Raw genomic sequence first — 21,706 nt, 5'->3', positions numbered from 1 at the left:
TGCTGATATGGATGGATTACATCCCAACTTAATTATGGCTTGTGTGGTTATTTCTAGACAGCTTTCTTAAATCGAATCTCTGTAGGGAAGGGCACAGAGAGGTCCGTTCCACCTGCTCCAGGACACACAAGGGGGTGAACTAGGTCCTGCTGACGACGACTAGACGCTTGTACTGAAACCTCCGACACCGATCATCATTAACAACTCGGAGAGGGAGCTGCCGCCCTCCAGAAGGAGGAATTTCGGGTGTAATGGCCCCGTAAAACACTTCTGCTCTCTAGATGGGTGTGGACCGGGACGTGCCTGCACGCGGAGGGGTTTCCATGTCCCCGTTTTGCTCCTGCTCGACCAACCTCTCCCTCAAGGCTTCAGAGTCCCGATGCTCTCGCGGGCAGGACTCTTGCTCGTGGGGAACGACCCCAGGCACCAGCCGCAAAAGGTTTAAGGATGCAGTGAGCTGGCGATTCCTTTTGCTTACCCCGACCTGTGGCTTCTTCTGCAGTCAACGCAGACCTAGCCTGCGCGAGGGGCGAGCCGAGGGGGCAGAGCAGAGCCCGGAGGCTTGGCTGCTGCGTTCCTGCGGAACGGGGCGCGAAGCTTCCCTGCTCCTCATCCCCCCCAACTCCTCCCTCCCTGTGAAACCAGGTACGGGCTCGGGTGGGCAACTGGAGTCAGGCCACGGCCGCGCTCGGTAACAAGCAGCAAGCACCAGCCCTTTCAGAGCAGCGCGGCTTCCTTGGCTCAGCCGGGAGCCGAGTCAAGGAGCGGAGAGCAATTGCAAGCACTGTAACAGATCTGCGATTCACGAGCAGATGTCTGTGGGTGGAGAGACGGCAAAAGTAATAAAGAGAATTTAAAAAAAAAAGAAAAAAAAAAAAAGTCCCTGGTTACTGCCGAGCTGGAGGAGCCCCCACACAGATGAAGCCCCTTTAAATTAAAAAAAACCCACAAAGGGATTCTGTTTAACTCTTTATTTTCCATACATTAAATTTACTCAGATAAAAACATTCTAAAAATGTACAATTTTACTTTTAACAAAGTATAATAAAACATAAAAATCCCAATACCAGAATACTTGACATTTACAATTCAAAATCAAATTAGCTGAATATTAAATATTTACAAAACTATTTAAAATATTTATAAAGTTACATGCACAATTTGTAATACTAGAATTGACCGAAGTAAAAGAAATGGCTCAAATGGGAGCAGGAGTTTCCTTCATTCCTAGTGGAAAGTTATGTCCAAGAGAAGCTGTTAATCTGCACTTGAAAACACACAGGATTTGCTTTCTGCTTCAGTACCAACACGTTTCTTGCTTACGTAAGAAAAATTTAAGAGAGCAAACAGGTAGTTCCAAGGGTTTATTACAAGAGACGTCGGTGGGCGGGGGCGGTGGGCAGCGTTACCGGGGCCTCATCCAGCAAAAGCGTTTCCGGACTCTTGCGAGTGCTCGGTTCCATGGATTTCTGTCCACATCCATCTCAGTTAACAGGCGTTCTAGACTACCCCGAATCCACAGCTCCGAGCGCCCGTGACCTCCAATAAACAGACAGCTAACCCATATTCGGGGGTTTCAGATGATGTCATTTTTATTTTGGGGAGGAGCGTTGCTCTGCCGAACGCCGCAGACTACGTTTCATTTTTGAGTACCTTCACCCCGAAGCTTGCCAGCGAGAAATAGCATGAAACAGAACTGTGGGTAATGGTAAAGGTCTAGTGTTAGACCGTTGTTTTCGGAAGTCTGGCGCTTAATTTGCCAAGATTTCACGACCGCGGCATGAAAAAGTTTCACAAGAAGTGGAGTGTGCCACGTTATTTTAAGGGAAAGTATTGTGGAACTCTGATCGATACCTCACTTGCTAAAATGAGGCTTCCCTCTTCGCTCTCCTGCTGTTTAGCATCGAGCCTGGCCTATTTATTAACACTTGATTTGCAGACTGCCAGCGCGAGGAGGAGTTTGCTGGAAATTCCGTCCTATTTCGAGTATTTCCATCACCAACGCTCCCAAATGGAAAACACTTCTGAAACCGCACCGCACGTCGCTCGCTCCCCCCAGGGAAGACTCATCGCTAACTTCTCCGTGCCCCTGCAGGGAGGTGACCTGGGATTCCCTTCCGTCTTACATTTAAAAATCATTTCTAGTCCACAGTGAAATCCATCTTGAGAACTACTTCTTTTTATACTTTTAGGACAAAGATAGGAATAAATAGCGTTCTTTGAAATCTCCATCTTTCGATGTATAAAAATAGGTTTTAAGAACTGGTTCTTTCAGCCGGTGAAGCTGGAACTACTGTTTTAAAACAAGCTGCCTTACTTTTCGGGGGGGGTAAAGATGGACTTGTGCCTTTTAAAAACAGATTAAGGATTATTTTGTGGAACTAAAGTGCTCTGTTCGGACTTGCCAACTTTGGTTGTTCTCGGGACAAAGTGGACAGCGTTCACTAGCAGATCTGAAGCCACGACTCGCTCTGATTTAGGGAAGGCTCTGCCACTGCTGCTGGCTCATCAAACATTTCTCTGTTACGCTCGGGTTGCTTTAAGGTACTCAAGACTTCCGAATTTGAACTTACTCTAAAACCAGACTTCACCATTTAAAAACGTTACCTAAAAGTACACATAAGCCACTTTAAGAAACATCAGCCTTAACTTTACACAAAGGAAACAATCCCAAAGAAAGCTCTGAAGAAAGGAATGAACCGGTTTGCTGGACAGAAGTTCAGTTTTACAGTCCTTTTGTTACGGTTTCGACTCCGTGATGAATGTCAGACGAGACTGTGTGCCCAGCCTTGGGCGTTAAAACAAAATGCAACGGGTACAGAATTTTTTTTTTTTTTTTTTTGCTGTTGATTTTTGCTATTTTGAGAGGGTTTTTAACACTTGCGTGTGTGTTGAAATACAGTTTATTTAAATACAATTCAGTTTTAAAATATCGTTTAAAAAAAGTGAAAAAAAAAAATGTTAAGGTTTGGCTTTCAGCACATGTTCCAGGCCACTGGAGAGACCCTCAAAGCTGTAAATAGTAAACATCGTCACTGAAAACTGCGCGTTTCCTTCGGCGTAATACAGCATGACAGATTGTTCCTACCATTGTCTCAAGCTCATTAAGGCAAAGTAAATTGCATTGTCAGTTTTCATCACTTTAGTGTTGCAGGTCTGCAGGTTGTTCGTTAGAATACAGGCAACCTCCTCAAACGCAGGCAGAGCGAACAGAAGCATTTCAACGGTGTGCGCGATACCGCGGGTAGTGTGAGCTGGTGGAATGAGTAGAAATAACACTTTTTTTTTTTTTTCATTGCATAGGAATAAAAATTACTTTTTTTTTTTTTTTTTTTTTTTTTTAAAAAAAACCCAAACGTTACGCAAATTTAGATTCTGGTTTCCACGAAGCCAAATCCGCTAGCAGCTGCAGATCGCTACCTGGACTGAGTTTGGTTTCTTGCCATCTCACGTTACCGTGCCTCTCCGGTGATGCTCATTTATCCTGCTTGCCTCCCCGGCGAGGCTGACGACCGTCCGCTGAGAAAGGGGGACTGAAGGACGGCCCGGAACATTTCTTTCCTATGAACACGGTCCAGGAAGGTCTCGACTGTCAACGCTGCTGCGTTACCCCCTCACACTGACATTTCATTGCTAAGGCCCGATCTCCTCGGGGCAGCTCTGCACCACTTCAAAACCTCCTCCTGGGATATGACTTCCCTCGCTTCCAAGTGAAAGTCAGCTGCGCCACTACAAATACTATTCATCCTGGTGTGGTTTAAATTGGTGTAAGAAATTCCTCCCAAGTGTAAACAAGGCTTCAGACTTTAAAGGTGTCTTCCAAATTACAGTATGCAAAAATCTCTATGTCAGACATTTTAAAGAGAAGGCCTCACCCATTTAATGCTGTCAAATTCCTCGGGTGAGCCATGAGGATTAGTATCTTCTTTCAACCAGACAGGACCAAACTGTTCCAAATTAGCAGTTCAAGATTTGTTTGGCTTCCTCTCAAGTCCTAATTTAGATTTGTCACCCACAAATTATGTACGCTAAGTAGTTAACACCAAAGCTAGTCATCTACAATCTATTGCAACGAAGGAGGCTGACAATAAATCCTTCAAAGTCTTGATAATAATGAAGTTTACTACCTTTTACATGTTTGACTTCTACCACTTCTGAATCCTGTAGCAAAAGCCTTGGGGTAGGAGTCAAAGGTTTTTTTTTTATATAAAGTAAAGCAAAAGCTTACAAACTCTGCTGCCAGAGTTCTTTTTTTTAGGATGGTTTAAAATTCATTTACAAAAGCAGAATAATAAGGTTTCTGTGAAAGAGACCTATATACAGTAACAGGACGTAAAGGTTGTTTTGTGTATTACAGGAAAATATCCTTGAAGCCTTTATGACTCTGGAGTCTCTGGGACTTGGACCCTTGGAAACTAAGTTTATTCCGCTGCTGGGAACCCAGCACTATCTAGTAATAAGTGAGACAATGAAGCACAAGTTTGTTTCCAGAAGGAACCGAAACTGCCGTGTGTGTTCTTTTGGAAGGGAAAGGAGAGACTTACTTAAGATTTTTATTGTGTAGTTAAGTCACATAGCCTGCTGGTGCCAATTTTTAAAAATTGGAACTTCTTTGCCTCTTGCACTGGTCTCAGAGTGACACTGTCTGCTAAAAGTGCAGAAAGCTTGAAGAGTTTTACATTCTTCTGTAGTGCAATCCTTAAAAATCCCAGAGATTAGTGCCTGATCACTTTTGAAAAAAAGTAGACATTTTACCTAGCCCAGGGGTGCCAAAGTCCTTCTGGCGAACGGCCACTCCTACCTTCACCTCCAGCTTTCCACTTCAGAATGTAGCTGCCCTGGAGTTAGACGTTTCACCTTAGGAAGTCCACATATGGCAACGTTCTCCAGCAAAAAAAGTACATCGATGTTGTACTTGCAACAGAAAATGCAGCTGGCCAGCTCCACCATCCATCCAGTACGCATCGGTCCTATGACACGTAGTCAGAAGTTCCAACAACAAGATCCAAGCTTGAATTTGGCAATCAAAAATGGGTTTGATGCACCCCTAAGCTAGATTTTCTACCTAGTCTAATAAAGTAAAGCACCTTTGGATTAAAAAATACATTAAGCTTAACAGCAACTGGACGTCTCAGTTTTGTATTTCAATCTCCTTGTATCTCCATGGCTTACAGTATTTTTCTTGCCAGATGATAAAGTATCAGTCTGTGGAGTCAAGACTTTCAGAGGGAGGAGCGTATTTCAGCCTAAATGTACCTGGGGGAGAGGAAACAGAAGAATTAAACAACATCAACCTTCTCACACCCATTACATCTCAGAACTTTCCAGAACAGCCTGCTGCTTCTTAGACATGTAACGCAGTATTACAGCGTATCACCAGCTTGCAGCGCCGCGGTGAAGCCGCAGAAGAGGCTGACAGGCACGTGTCTGCAGCTGGCAGAAATGAAAATCGAAGCACAGTTTTACACAGTGAAAGTCACCGGCTTAGACGTAGCTTTAGGGCTGGCAAAAATTCGTTTGGGATAGTTTAAATGGAAATTCAATTAATGCAATGAAATTCAGCTTAAAAAGACAGCAGACTACGTTTCTGTCCGAATCAGGACTGACGAGGCAGCGTCACTTCTTCCCCATTGGCCACTATCAAAACATTTAGCCACAGAAACGCCACCAATTAGTTAGGTTTTAGCACTGCTGTAAATTGCTGCCTCAAAACCAGTCACTTGTGAATTTATAGTGGTCAAATACTTGAGACCCTGTCTGCACCGTATAAAAATGAATGCAGACATAGGCTATAGACAAGACACAATGTAAAATGTAAGACCTCCTTGCTGTTCGCTCCAGTCAAAAGTTCGTATTTAAATTTTTAAGCCTACACCACATGCAAATTATCTCAACACAATACGTCAATCAAAATAAAAAAAGAAAAATGGGACTAGAAAGCGCTCTTGGTAAAGTAACATTTCTCTCTTAGTTGTTTCCCACCCGGAATTAAGGATTTCAGCTCTCTCCTGGAGGAGGCCGTGCTGTAACCATGTAAACGACATGCCCTACAAAATAATTATAGCAGCAAACACAGGACCTTCAAGAGCATTTGAACAGTAATTCTTCATTTATGTTACTATTTTGGGGAGGAAGGGAAAGGGGGAACAGAGATGTTCAGTTTGTAAGCTTCCCCGGGAACTTGAAATTATAAACAAAGATGACCTGGATGACGAGGTGTAAGCAGCAACAACGATTCCTCTGCAATCTGCCCCCAGAAGCTCCCTCCCTCCCGCAGCGCGTGCTTCTCCCCTTCCCAGAAACCAGCCCAAGCCCCGCAGAGCACCCGGGTCTGACCCAGGGCCTTACTTGGGCCCTGTCCTCGGCGTTGGGTCTGCACAAAAGTAAGTTTCGGCTTTTGCCAATATAGCTCAAAACCACCAGCTTTCAAGAACAGGATTTTTTGACGCACGTCAGAAACGAAAAGACACGGCGCTGCCTGCCCTCAGACCCCCTTCCTGCCCTCGGGTACGCAGCCATTCCCCTTGGCTAAACGCAACGCTCTGCGCGTAAGCCACGTCCCGCGTCAGTCCCTCCACCTGCTTTTACCTTGTCGATTGAAATCCATGGGAGGCTGTTTGCAGTCCTGAGCTCTGTGACCACTGGCCCCACAGTTGTAACAGGAGAGATTCCCATTTTTTTTGTGACTTGAACCATTGCTGTTTCCCATCATTCCCTGTGCCTGATACACCCCTGCTGTCCCCGCCATAAAGTTCTGCATTGGCGGTACCGCAAACGTCGACTGCCCAGTCATTACGGAGTCCGGTGCTATACCGCTGTTGTAGGCGGTGTGGACCACGGGGAAAGTCGTGCTGCTGTTGTACTGCTGCGTGTTGATGTAGCCGTTACTACACAAAGGGTTGAAGGGCAGAAATGGAAAAGTAAACATCGAAGGTCCTGAAAACGGGTGCTGAAAATAGTTAGCGTAGCTGACGGTCATACCACTCGACCCACAGTTCCCGCTACACCCGCAGGAGCTGCACACCATGCACCCGGGCGGCTGCTGCTGCTGGTGGTGATGGTGGTGATGGTTCTGGTTTGGTACTGGGATGCTCCCTGCGGAGCCGCTGCTGCTGCTGCTGCTGCTACTGCTGCTGCTGCTGCTGCTGCTGTAGAAGTTGTTCTCAGCAACAGATGAGAGTGTGGGGCTGGAGCTGGGTGCGGGGCAGCTGGGCAAATTCGCCATGGTTGCAAATGATGTGGAGGGGTGGCTGCTGGAGGAGGCCGCATTACTGTTTGCGCAGAAGCTGCCTTGCATTGGCGCCACTGGCACGCTGCTCATTGCAGAAAAGGCAACTTTGGTGTTGGCTGTGTACAGAGCAGTCCGGGGATTTATTATTGCAGGGGACACCGTTATTTGCATATTACTGGAGCAGGAAGTCTGTCCGGCAATGGCAGAATCAGCAGGAAGAGACGAAGACACCAGGAGTTTGATGGGTGGACGAGCCACGTGGAAGACTGTGCTGGATGTTACAGTGGCAGCAGTACTCGTTTCTACTATTAATCCTGGCTGCTGAGCTGTTTTTATCACTCTGTCCAGAGTCGAAGCATGTACGACTTTGGTTCGAGGACCAAAGTTAATAGTAGATGTGGGTGAGCTGTTCTCAGCAGCCCCTGACAGCACTTGCAAGGGCTGGTGGGGAGAAGATGCAGACATTACATCCACCACCGTATTTCCAAAGCTCTTTTCCATTTTTATGCTGCCCCTAGGTCCAGGAGAAACTTTATTTCTTTCTTCTAAAGATAAAAGTGAATGCATAGACGATGAAAGTAGCTTCATGTCTGCATTGCCACGGTCTGATTTATGCACTGAATTTAGCATCCGAATGGGGGTGATATGAGTAGAGGCCGCTGACATCATTTGCATTGGCAGCGCGTGGTGGCCGGACGGATTGGAGCCTGCATCGTTTTGCACTGGTAAGACCTGAGCCGTGGGTCTGGCAGAGCTCGAAGTGAAATGATTCAGTAACATCACCGGCTTTTCCTTTTCCGAACCGTCTAAGTGAATCTCTAAACCTAGGGACAGAAACATCTATAAATACAACTGCTTCCCCAGACAAAGCTGGGCAACACAGGCACCCTCTTTGGTTGTTTCTGCTTACGTCTCTCATTCTCCTCGGCGCTGTCTGAGCTCTCTTCCCTTGTCTGGATCCCCATGGGGCTGGAAGAAGAGCTGGAGTACTCGGAAGAGCTGCCCTCCCGGGGCAGTGGGTGGGCTGGCTGATCCACATCCACTCGCAGCTCTGCAGATAAAGGGTGTGCGAGCAATCAGGGAAGGCAAACAAGAGGGGTAACACCTACTTGACAGGACCTAATTACAACTGTTTCACGACACCATCTAACATACAGTGATGCTCAAGATTTACAGAGATACGCATCGGCTAAGAAGCAGGACTCTGGAGGCGTAACAGTCGCTGATTAGTGCAGCTAGCCATTCACACAGGAGCCGTGAAGAGGCAACTGCTTTTTATTGCACTCCATATACACAGGAATCAAACTTTTTGATTGCTCCCTATTAAGCTGATGGCATTTTGGAAGATAAAGCTTACGACAGGTTGGTGAAAAAGCAGTATAAGAATGAGCTTGCTCTTGTGCAAGGACATATTCAGCCCCAAGAGCACAGCAGTGTCCTCTGCTCCTCTTTCTTACCTGCAGCATGGTTGCCACGAATACTCTGGATAGGCCCTACGTGCGTAGTAGGGGGAACCCTTGCCACCCCGCTGCTGGTAACTGAAGAAGGTGTTGTGGGGTTTAGGCACCGTTTCTCCGATTTTTCTCTACAGGGTGATGGAGAAAGGTATGAAGAAACAAAAACTGGCTAAAGCACAACAATAGATAAATCAATTTCTGAATGAAACTGAAGCAGACAAAGCCCATTAAATAATCCACTAAAATGTTATGCTAATTTCAAATGGAAACATTTGGAAATGACATCAATCTTGACCATAGCTTCTTGCCAGCAGTTACATTTGGACTATCTGCTGTCTGATTACAATACTAATGCTCTTATTTGTATAAAGTAAAACACCACCAAATGGTGACTAAATTCTATCACACATTACGTAAGCGCGTCCCAAACCTAGCCACGCACACCAAAACCAAAGAGAAGCCAAACGCAGTCCAAAGTTTTCATTTTGCAAATACACTCTGGAAAAACTAAGACTGATAAAAAATGCTGTCAAGGAGCTTTGATAAATGGGCATGGATTTGGATTTTTTTAATTGCTTTTTAAGTAACTGTAGTAGCTTCAGAATAAACATTTCCCTCTAAGTGGAGATATAAAAAATAGGACAATCTGTTGCATCAGTTTCCCCAAAGGGCTATTAATATTGCACAGAGCGCTGGCCTTCTTTACATCACCTTCACCATATAAAGCTGTGATCTTCCTGAGACCAGGGTTACCTCCAGCAGCCCTGACTTTCAGTGGTTTGTCCCCATACAAATTTAGAAGTCCAGATCCTGTACGGGTATCATCTGGCAACCCGCACCCCAGCTCCAGCAGTCAGCAGAGGCCTGAGCGGCTGCAAGCTGCCACAGCTGGCTTGGATCACCGCGGGACACCAAGGAGGCTCTCAAAGTAGCTGTGCTCCATCCGCACTGACTGGAAGCCAAAAAACTGTCAGGTCTTACAAAGAAAAAGTCCTGCTGGGCACCCTGACTTTCTGTGTGCATCACCGGAGCTTGCAATCCCTACAGCTCAGTGGCTTGCTTGCCCGATTCCCTCCTACCCCGTGAATCTCAGGCGGGTGGTAAGCCCAAAATCTAAATGGGCTTTGCACACCTGCTTTACAATACCTATTATCCAAGTTTAAAAAAAAACCCTAAGCAACAGTATGTATCTTCTGTAAATTATTTAAAAAATGTCCCCCTCCTTAGAAGAGCTGTCAACGTGATGGGTGAAGGCAGGCAGTTACGTTACGACTGGGTTGCCATATACTTTTAAAACGGAGTTCACAAGTTCTTTACATTTGGTAATCCTTACCACAACCCTGAACAGGCAACAGTAAACCAGTAAGTACTAAATATTATCTAGTAAGCCCCCGTTTCAAGAGCTTTTCAAAGTAACCGACACAATTGCAGAGGAAGGGAGATAAGCAGCATCCGTATTTACAGGTGGGAATCCTGGTAGGTTTATGGTCTGGAAAACAGAGACCATAGTAAAACCTGCATTAAATACCTTATGACCTTAAAAAGACAGTTCCCCCCCGCCACTTACTTCTCCAACTCTAGCTGGGTTTTGAGCTTCTTCTTTGCTCCCATGGTGAGGGATTCAAACTTATTCAGATCTTCCTCAGTAAGACTCAGAAACTTGTAAAGAAAAAATGCGTGCTTAGTTTTACAGCCTGAAATATTCTTATTTACATTTTCAGTAAAGATCAGTTCTGAAAGGCAACTTTAAAGCCATTTTTTTAAACATATGTTTATTCAAAGAAACTCTCTACTCCAGTTTTAAATTATAGAATCAGTGTAGAATAAAAGTGTGGGGGACTGGCATGAAAGAAAGAACATCCGTAGATTAAATTTAATTAGGTCTTATATTAAATTAACTATTCACAATAAAGATGAAGTAATTCGTGTACATATTCTGTTTCTCTTAAAAAATCACTCTAGTTTTCCTAGTTGTGTCATTTAACACAGAAATCAATGTGCAGTCATCTCATCAGTTTAACTGGAAAACATACTCCAAAATAAAATTTTATAATAAAATATAGATATAGAATGTGAAAATAAAATATATACATTCACAATATAATGAAATGAAAATTAAAGCCAGAAAAGTATGCGTAATAATACATGCTTTTTTAAAGCACACTAGAATGGGCAGAGTTTTGCTACTTTTATTAAAGAAAAAACCACTATGTATTTCCCCTCACATAATGAAGAAAATCAAATCAGAAGACTCTGGTAACAGATTATAATTGAATACATACAACATACTATAACCAGCACAAAGCCATCCCAATTTAGACCTGGTTCAACCTAAGCACTTAGTCCACTGGAGGGCGTTCAAGGCTAAAAGACAGTAAGAGGACATGAATTTTACAGATGGAGCTGGGCAAATGCTGTAAAAGTATTCTATTTAGATAAAATCCAGCACACATAGGTATCATTCGTGACTCTTACTATGCAAATACATCAGCGATTATTTTTCCACAAGAATTTCTGCAGAAAACAAAACCCTCACATTCACTTGCAGGTACATGCACATGCTAATGTTCACGTCAGAAGTCTGTGAATCTGTTTTTTAAAATAAGGATAACCAAATATTTTGGGTGAAAAATCAATCAAGAAGCAGAAATAAAAAAAAATAATCAACAAATTCTAGTTATCTACTGCACATCAAAGGGATGAACAGGGAGCCAAAGCAGAGCTCCTAAGACAGCATGCAAGTTGGACCTTCAAGTGTTCGGTGAAGAATTCTGAAACAGGTGGCAGCTGTTGAACAGCCCAGGCCCCAGACACAACACAGATCGAAAATAGAAAGAATGTTTTCATCAAAATATTATTGCTTCAAGAGAGTGCAAACCTTCACAGCATTTGCCAATAACTTCTGCGATTCTCAATGCAGATGTTTGCAGCCCCTCTCTCCGCACTAGAGGATACAAGGATAATTTAAAAGCTGGCTCCCTTTTCTTAAGCTACTGCCCTACCTTCTCCATTGTGAGCTGTTTGAAGACAGGATAGTATTTGTGCAACCGCAGTTTCCTGAGCCAGTCTAAGATCCCGTTTTGCTCCTGTGTCTGAGGGGTCTGTGGACTGGAAGACATTAACATGGGTGAAGAAGAGGTGTCCATCTGGGTGCGATAGGCCAGCGATGAGCCAGTACCTCCTGCGTGGGAACAGTGGGGTAGTGCAACGGGAGCAGCAGCCGAGTGCTGAACGTGATTCTGAGAAGACTGAATGCCAGCCACTCCACATATAGGTCTGCAAAATAGTTAACATAATTTGATTTAGCACATTGAATCTGTCTCACCCAGAGTTCAGCTACTACGGCCATACAAATCTACCACTTCCAGGATTTCTGGTAAAACCTGCACCGTTCGATCCAAGTTACAGATTTGTACCTATGCTGTTCACTAGCACAATAAAAACAGTGCCGTTTAGGGCAAATAGTAAGACCCATCTTCAGCTTAAGCAGAGGTTTCCTTCTATAATCACAGATAATGTATGTTCTACTACCTCTCTGTGATTTACAAAAGGTTTAGAGAGAATGGCCATGGTTCAAGCTTTGCATTATTAAAAAGAAGAAAGGAAGCCCAAATATAATCCCATGGAAATTTTTTTTCCATGTGGAAGTGGCAAAATAACCCACAACACTGGCTCCTCGGAGGGGTCTGGTTTTTGTTGGAGAAAATGAAAATTGCCTCTTAAGAGAGAGAGTTCTGAGTTTGTTAAATCCTAACAAAAGGCAAGAGAATTTCTTTCCTTCTTTTCCCAAGGCTGGCTTCTAACTCCCCTGGAAGAAGTTTCCTTCCTCCCTCTGAAAGGAAAACCCCTGCTGTACAAGGAAACATTCAAATACGCTGTAGAGAGAAAAACCCCTTTTGGAGATGCTCTAGTCTCCCTTTGCCCACGAAGACTTATACTAGGGATGACCAAATCTGTGCCTACAATTCAGACGATCATTATTCCTTTCAAGCGTGTGATTGAGACCATTACGACTTACGCAGTAAGCAGCGGATCACAAAGAAATCATCCATCACCACAGCTCAACATGGAAGTGTTGATGCCAATTAGTGGTTACAGCTTTAAACACTTTGAGAAATGCTGCTTCGAACGGGTGTTCGTAGGTTTTACTGCCAGCAGGAACACTGCAATTGTCTGATCTCACCTCCCATGTAACACTGGTCAAAAAGTTTCCCTAAATTCTTCCCTGAACACATACATTTCTTAGGACAAGAGATCCGCTGCTGATTTCATAACCGCCAATGACGAGAGATTCTGTCATGATGCTAGAAAGTTTGGTCCAATGGTAATTACATTTTATATGCTTTATTTTTGAAGCTGAAGTTGAATTCTCTGTTCCATTTCCAGTAATTATGTTACATTTTAACTGTCTGTTACCTAAGTTTTGTTGTCTTTGCGATCAACTCACTGCAAAACTTTTCTTCAAGCAATTACCCATACTGAGCTCTTGCAGTTATTATTATGTTTCCTTAAGGCATTTAAAGAATGAACAAATGACAACACTAGGAATGCCAGTACCTGACACCAATATTCCCACCATTTGTCTGTTTTGGGCAGACCACACACGAAGGCTAGAATTTCTTAAAATCTGCTACAGATGAGTATGAAAGTGTAGACTCAAATAAATCCCCAAGGGGAGACAGATAATTACCTATGTAATGGGGTTTTACAACGAACCAGAACAAAAGTAAACAAATACTTCACCTTCCAGATGTTCCCAGCGTAGTTCCTACTTTATAAAGGGAGGGGTTGCCAGGATCTAAAAACAGGAAACAGAAGTTACAAACAGCATCGGTTTATGAAATGTGTATCAGTACTAAAAATTCATTTTTAAACTTTATTTAAACTTACTTGAACTCTGAAGTTGCTGTGAAGGAGATGAAGTGCTGAAGAACTTTCTAACGTGGTCGTTTTTCACCACATGGGAAGGTAATGGTGCCAAATACCTGCATGTTCATCAAAAGCAAACACCCCCCCCCTTCTGTTATATTTGATTTGCAGCTGCCTATGCAATCATGATCGTAGACTGCATGTGAAATTTTGAAATTGAATTTGAAATACTGAAACTAAAACATGAAAGACCTTTCAAATCAATACCACCACGCAAATCTGATTCAAAGTAGGCTTGAAACGTATGGATATTCTTATCCTTAATACTACTTAAACACTTGTTACCGTTGCGTTGCTTTCACTCTGTTTAGTATTTCAGCAAAGATGCTTAATTTAGGAACACTGAACACTTGTAAGGCAGAAAATGTTCAAATATAAACTTGAAAATTTCCCTTCAAATTCATGAACCTGAAGACCGTAAAATATAGATATATCTGTTATTTAATTTTCTCCTCTTCAAGATAAACAGCAGATGCAGAGTCTGGCAGTGTAGGGAAAAAGGCTGTAAAACTTATGTCACATTTTCCTTGGGATTGCTGTGCCTCTTTCGGGGGAAAAAATGGCAATCTCCTAAAACTTTGCGATGTATAATGTGTATGTGTTCTATCAACATGACTAGACTTCTTGTTGTTATGCAAACCTGACTGCCTTTTGCCAAATCTTCTACAGATTCAAAAAGGCATAAAAAGTTGTTAAAAAAAAGAGAGCATTTTGACCTTATCTTTGTAGTTGTCATTTTTAAAAAGTCTTTGACTAAAAAATAATTCAACTGTACACACACTCAAATGTGCCTTCCACCTTGAAAAAATCACAGTTCATTTCTGAACTTTTCAAATACGCAGCACTTAACAAAACAGCTTCTTTCTCTGCTCCAAAGATGCAACCCTTGCTGTCTAAATGCAGATTGCTGTTCTATTAACCCAGATTTGTAGAGACTGTTGCTAGCTAAACAGCAGCAACAAGCATTCTCTCTTACCCTACCTGATTCTCATCAATAGGCTGTGATCCTCAAAGCACAGAAGGGACTGTTTGAAATGTTAACGCTGTTTGCCGTGAAAAATAATTGAGGCATGCACCTGCTGGCTCTGACTATGGAAAAACAATATCCACTGTGACTCTGCCAATGGTGGACAAAAGTCTGTCTTGACTTAGGGAAAATAGGTGTTTAGCAGAAGCTCTAACAAAAGTTAATTACTATTTTAAAATGTCACTTAATACTTTGCATAGATAAAGACAGTAGTAGCTGCAAATACTTTTAGTCCCTCTAATTTTCCTAGCAAAACTATTTCAGTATTTAGAAAGAGAGAACTGATGTGACCTGCCACAGATGATGATTTTTAAAGTGGTGTTTTAGATTAGATAATGGCCAGGTGATTTGTGGTAATGTGAGGAGGTACTATCTAAGGCTTCAAAAATTTCTTAGCTCTTAATGGCTTCCAAAAATTTAATGGCTATAATATATACATGTATACCTACCTTTTTAAAATTAAACTAAAATAAACACCACGACAACCTGAAACAACTGAGACAATAAAAAACTCTGTGAAAGGGTAGGGGGGAAAAAAAATCCCCACAACCCATCCCTCGATACAGAAGGATGACTATTCAGGCAACTATTTTTTCCTGAGTTTTGTTTTTTTTTTTTTTAAAGCAGTTTTGGCTATTTTTGAGCCCAAACCAAGCTTCTGCAAAGCCAATGATCCTCTATTTGTTTTTATCAAGGAATGAGGAAATGTCAAGTCTCCAGGAAGCTTAATACAGAATATTATTACCATATGTATTTCTGAAGAAAGAATTCCTGAAAAATTCTTATGCACTGGAATTAGTAGAACATCAAGAAATAATGCTTAGGATCAGGCTCTCATTTCTTGAAAGTAATTTAGAATATGAACATAATATTTCTATTTCCTGTTTCTTTCTTCCACTGGGTGAAAAAAGTCAAGTGTCAAGATAAAAAAACCCACAACAAGAAAAAACCCAGCATACCTAAGGTCCGATTCCAGGTCCATGTGGTTCCGTTCTAGGTAAAATGAATCTGGACCAGCTAGGCAAGGAATGAATTTCTCCAAGTTTTCTTCTGGATACAGCTGAGATAGCTAAAGGTGGAGGATATTACAAATAAGAAGTGAAAAGAAGACTTGTTACTCATCTGAGATTCAAGGCACAGCAATTTATAAGTCAAGCATTTTATGAAATTCAATCTATCTGTATTATCTCAGTACATTTTGAAAAATATCATTGAATAAAATTACACATAGGGACAAAACATCTCTCTGGTTTTGAAGTGTTTTTCATATCGCCTTTACCTTTGAAATAAATTCAGTCACTTCAGCGGAAGATTTGGTTACCAACGTCACTGAAGAATCAGACCACAGGACCTTAAGAAGTGAAAAGCATTCAGTTTAGTAACTAATAGTCAGGGATTTAAGTTTGGTTCCAAAAGATCAATAATAGGCATCAAATGTCCCCCACAGACTGCAAGAAAGTTTGTAAGGTGTGACATCAATAAGGAAAACCTTTTTTTGTGCACAAGTAACTACTACTCAGTCCTCCCTCCCTGCCCGATTCTTGCTGTTATTATACTTAACAACTATTCTGAATGCTTGAAAAAGCACTTCATAGTTTACACAGCCATTGCACGCTGCAGACATCCAGCATTAAGGAACAGACTACTAAATAATGGAAATTTTTTTTCCTTATTATTGTTAAAGAAAACAGCTGGTTTGTAGAATCTGATGTACAATATGAACAACTCACCACGGCACAACAGTGCCTGTTTATAATTAATCAATTCCATATGCCATGCAAAGTTGAAGATGGCAGCAAACCACCCCACTGCAAAAAAAGGCAAAACCTTAGAAATGAAACCTGCAGTTACTGCTCTAGCTACGCTCTTTAGACACCATCTTGTATATGCCCTAGAAAAAGGAAATAGTTCAGTATCTCTTCCCATACGCTTTCTTCATTAAGTCATTACATTCTTAGATACAGAGGCATTTATTGGTTGGTAGATGATTAGTTTAACTGAGCCAAAAGCCAGGACTTCTTGGCACGAAGAATATCAGCGTGAGACTGGCCAATAAGTCCCTTCAGACTGAAGATATCTATTCAAAGCGTTTGGAAGGCATACGGATCTCCAGCAGTTCTATAGGGGAAGAAGCTGGTTTTATGTGTTTAAGACTCAGGAGGCCATCTTCTCACATGACACTAGTTTCAATGACAACTGAAAACATACACAAAGTTTTTCCAGCCACCAGAATGCTGCCAAAAAAGACTGGTGAGAGGAGAGTATTTCAAAATATATTACATAATGGAGGAATTTCCTCTCTGCAGAGCTGTTACACAAAAAGTAAGGGGGGAAAAAAAAGAAAAGAAGAAAGAAAACTTTAAGCAGTTTCTGGTTTTACAAAGCCTGTGGGGTTTTTTGTTTGTTTTTTAAAGTTTGTGATAAATTAATACTTCTTTAAATTCATGAGAAATTTCAGAAAATATAGGAGACATTTGTTACGACTTACATTTTGCTAACTTGTTATAATTGTCAATACTCATAAAACAATAATGTGAACTGTAAATGCAGGGAACAATAGCATTGCCAAGCGATGCTGAAAACACTAAACTGCTCTATCTATTGACCTTCTATTCCCAAGCTACTAAACAAAACATTTAATAGTTGGGTTTCTAATCCAGCAAACAGCAATTTATTAGCTCAGCTAAACTATGTACTGTTCTTTCAGTTACGAGCTGTCAAGTGAAATACTGGTAAAAGTAATTTCTGGTATTTATAGAAAAATTTATAATAGGAAAAGATGTTTCACAAGATACTAATATGTAACTGGAGTCTAGACGACTGCATACTTCATAAAGATTTTTAAAACGCCTTGAAAAAATCCTTTCTAATATTGATGACATGGAACAATCATGGGATTCAGAAAATTCAGAACATTATCCATGGATCAAGTCACGCAGAGGTTAACGCTGTCAACATCACAAGAAGATGCTGAACTGATGCTCTATCTTGGGGGGTGGTTTTAAAGAAAAACTTTTTTTTTTTTTTTTTTAAGTTGTAGATAATTGAAATTCTACTGTCCATTTTCTTTCGGGTTCTCCTTTTCTCACCAACTGCTTGGCTCTATTGCCTCATTAAGCAAGCCAAAGACATTTTCTGGGCTTTGCATTCTGAATTTTGGAATACGTCGTTCCAACTAGATGGGAGAAAAGCAGTTTGTCATTCTTTCTCGCCAGCACCCAGAATCCAGTCTCTGCTATTAACACAAGGTTTCACAGAATGAAGTCATCCCTCCACAGAAATTGTGAGCAATGACCGAACCTCCAAAAGCTGCGTAGAAACGGGGGGGAAGCCACTTCATCTAGCAGCTTGTGGCTAACCACTCTCATTCCAAAGAAACTATTCTCGCTTCCAGTTTGAATTAGTCTGGCTTCAATTTTCAGACAACGGTTCCTGTTATGCCTTTTTCTGCTAGATTAACACCCCCTTAGCCAAAGAAGAAAAATACTTTCTCCCCTTTGAAAACGCTTTTATATGATATTCGAAGTCATCTTTCAGTCAAGTTCTTTAACTCTCTCACTACATGGCATTTTTCTCGAGCCTTGAATAATTTCCATAGCTATCTTCTGTATTCTTCAACACCCCTTTTAAAAGCAGTAACACCTGAACCATATGCCACAGTCTCACGCTCCCCTCAATGCTGAATGCAAAGATAAATGACCATCCTACCTCTCTTCCCACATGTGCAGCACTGACCTAGGAGTCCAAATTCTTTTCTTTGTCCAGACGAAAACTTAAATTCTTTCTAGCTTCTGCATTCCAGCACATAGATACCCATTCTGTAAGCATGGCACGATATTTTTCCCCTAAATATATACTTTGCCACAACCTGCTGCAGTAGAGTGAATGTTTTTATTTTGCCTGTGGCCCACTCTGCATCATCCACAAATGTTCATCAACAACAATTTACGACTACTTCCAAATCATTGATTATAAAATATGACCAGTATCTATCCCCAAGGAGCTCCACTAGACCAGTTTCTGGGATCTAAAAATAAGGTTTGAAAATTTAACTCCTCCTTAAGTATTACCCTCCCTTCTTTCACAGTAAAAAAAAACAATGACAAAAACTTACCTCAAAGGAATATTCAACATTTCTTTCATTCTTCTTGTGTGCCAGTCCCTTTAACTCCACTTTTTCAACACTCACTATGAAAAAACAAAGAGAGAAGAAGAATGAGGAGGATATTCTTAAACGCATGCAAAAGTGATGACTCTTCGGTAGTGCCAGGACTTGCTTTGAGAGCATCCCACGACTTGCGGCAGTGCTACAGGTGCACAGCTCAGGCTTGCCTCACTTGGCAGATGGGAAGGTTGATACCACCGCTCGGTGATGTCTTCAATTCTAGCCTTAGCAAGGCTTCGTTTCAACCAGTACCCAAACAATACACTAAATGCAAAGTTTTTTATTTCCTCATGGCCTTATCATACCACTAATCAGCATAATAACAGAATGCTACACCAACATGGATGGATTTATCTTAATAACATCAAGTAGCAAATACCATCCCTCTAAGGGAAAACTGGCACAAAGAGAAATGAAGACGGGCAAAAGTCTCCCATGTTTTCAGGGGCTGATTTTGCAAGGAGTTTAGTGTGTTTTTATTGCTGTGTTGACATCACGACTCCTCCTTGACTGCCGTTTCACGGAAAACTTCAGCCTCAATTACTGCAATTGGAGTAAGTTGTAAGTAAAAACAGGATCTTAATGTGGAAAGCGTTGAATAACAGTACAGGTCACTGCTTCCATCTCTACAGATGATATCCAGCCTTTAAAGACACAATCTTACGCATCAAATATTTGATATGCTAAATTCTTAGAGACTCTCATTTCCCAATACACACAGATCAGAAATTCCACCACGCTAAACTTTATGAAGATTATTTTACTGACTTTCTATTTCTCTTGCAAATTTCTCCTGCCTTTTGACCGCACGCATGGGGATACACACAGAGAATTTTTCTCATAAAAAGCCAGTTTACATTGGCTTAAAAATTCAAAAGCAATTATACAAAAACAAAGTCACTAGAATTTTACCTCCAAGTGACAGGTGCTTGAAGGGCTGCATGCTGTGTATGTTGTGCTTTCACTCAGCAGTCCTGACAAGCAAAACCCAGAGCCCTACCATTTTGTTTCTGGGGAATCACTATTTACAAGATGTTTACCTGTTTTCAAGACTATTTATACACTATATTACCTGTAAGACTCCAATGTATGTTTATCACACGTATCTTCCTCATAACATAACCGCATGACAAAACAGTTGCAGTGTGAAAGTCACAGCAACATTACAACGGGCAACCTATTTCATCAGCCTCACATCTCCCTATTCCCCACAGTGGGACTTCAGCCAAAGCCACCCTATTGTCAGTCTGGAGCTTGATTTTCCTCCACCTTAAAACAATCATGACCTGAAGTCTTTAGCATGGCCATTTAACAATTTTTGTTGCATCCTGTTCATTTAAAAATGCTACAACCTAGGTCTTGGCTGTTTTAAAGACCTCCTCTTGGAGTCTTACTTATTTGCAGCCGAAATTTTTAGAACTGGCAAGTTTTAAATAGGTCTACAGATGTTCGTGCCCATCTTTAAAATACAGAATTAACAGCCCTTTTATGATCATCTCAACCGTTCCTTCTCCATGTAATTCCCAATTACAGTAACATAAATCCCTGAGCTTATGAATAATGTCAATTCATTACTTACTACTTTCTCCTGCATATTATGCCTTTTGTAGAGACTTGCTCCTCTTAAAGTTTTCAGTGGATTCCTCTCACGCTTCTGAAATGATTTTACAGTACTACCACGCTGTTACACCACATGCTGAGCACCACAGGAATAAATCTTCTGCATGCCAGATATCTATGAGCTATCTAGACAGTATGTAGTAGCATGAAGATTTAAACATGCACATGGTTCAGAGGATTTTCTTGTCATTTTAAGAAAAATCTACCTCGGTACACTTATTTAAGAGAATTCAGGGCACCCTTAATTGTGATCACAGTTAAAATATACTGAATATTGACTGGAATTATATGTACTTCAGAATTATAATTAGAAAGAACTTGTAAAATGGATATTGAGGGGGGGTATCACCATACTGTTGGTGAAACAGCTGAAGGATGAGCAAGTAACTTGTAGAAAGCCTAGTGTCAACTGCTGCAACATCTGTTTTTGGAGTAGGACAAAGAAAGCCAGAAAGACATAGCAAGTGTTACTTAACATTTGTCGTTTATAGCAAATCCACTGTCACTTTACTGAAACTGTTCTTGTCATTGGCATTTCTACAGTATTCAAATACCATCTCCTCTATCTATTCATTATTCCTCTACAGTAATTCAAGCAAAATAGGATTACCTATCAATATAAAATAAAGCTATTTCTGTTTTACTATGTGGGTAAATAACAAACTTTAAATCACCTTGTGGATTTTGTTGTGCTGACAGTTACATGACCTTTTCATGCTGAAGTTCTGGTCTGAACTTGTTCAGTTAATATAATCTGCTGCAGTGAATTTATCCTCTGGAAAATCATTGCAATTAGCAAAGTGAACCACTAGGTAGATATTTCTGCACTGACTGCAGTGATCCTAAACTGAATCTTGTAAGATTAGGTCTGTTCTAGAGCATGAAATACAGTTCATTGTGCAGCAGCAATATGCTTCGAGGGACAATTGACTGGATAATTTCTAACATTATACAAAGTGCTCCAGTAATCTTCTCCCAACTAGCTAATACTGTGAAAAATATCATCCATCTAAAAAATTCTAGAGTTCTTGTTTAATTTGTCAAGTTGTATGTTTTTGTTATGCGGCCTCTCACATACTCTTCATATTATTTAACTTGTGGTTGATTTTATTAAAATAGCCTTCCTAAACCTACCCTGAAGCTTAACTTTATTCAGAGCAATCAATCATACAAAACTCAGGAAGAAGAAGGTGCCATCTACCAAGCAGGAGTGAGTGGATATTAAATTTGCTGTCTAACTAATTATAAAGTAAAAAAAAAAAAAAAAAAAAAAAATT

The 21,706-nt window shown here is 41.3% G+C and overlaps 1 protein-coding gene across 1 annotated transcript in view; it reads right to left on the bottom strand.

Annotated features, from left to right (window-relative positions):
• Positions 1-960: 960 nt before the first annotated feature.
• The window catches only part of ZCCHC14 (zinc finger CCHC-type containing 14), a 55,267-nt gene continuing 34,521 nt past the window's right edge, over positions 961-21,706 (bottom strand). Inside the window, exons 3-13 of the mRNA XM_009277274.2 lie at positions 18,759-18,832; positions 15,924-15,995; positions 15,604-15,713; positions 13,579-13,673; positions 13,432-13,486; positions 11,691-11,964; positions 10,256-10,347; positions 8,689-8,816; positions 8,142-8,282; positions 6,589-8,055; positions 961-5,256 (exon numbers count right to left, since the gene is read on the bottom strand). Coding sequence (XP_009275549.1) covers positions 5,201-5,256; positions 6,589-8,055; positions 8,142-8,282; positions 8,689-8,816; positions 10,256-10,347; positions 11,691-11,964; positions 13,432-13,486; positions 13,579-13,673; positions 15,604-15,713; positions 15,924-15,995; positions 18,759-18,832 — 2,564 coding nt within the window. The 3' untranslated portion in view covers positions 961-5,200. The remainder of the gene's footprint in view (positions 5,257-6,588; positions 8,056-8,141; positions 8,283-8,688; positions 8,817-10,255; positions 10,348-11,690; positions 11,965-13,431; positions 13,487-13,578; positions 13,674-15,603; positions 15,714-15,923; positions 15,996-18,758; positions 18,833-21,706) is intronic.

This window comes from Aptenodytes forsteri, unplaced genomic scaffold, assembly GCF_000699145.1.
Source record: "Aptenodytes forsteri isolate BGI_AS27 unplaced genomic scaffold, ASM69914v1 Scaffold50, whole genome shotgun sequence".
NCBI lineage: Eukaryota > Metazoa > Chordata > Aves > Sphenisciformes > Spheniscidae > Aptenodytes > Aptenodytes forsteri.
The sequence above is the reverse complement of the archived record's forward strand: the minus strand, read 5'-3'. Positions and strand labels throughout refer to the sequence as shown.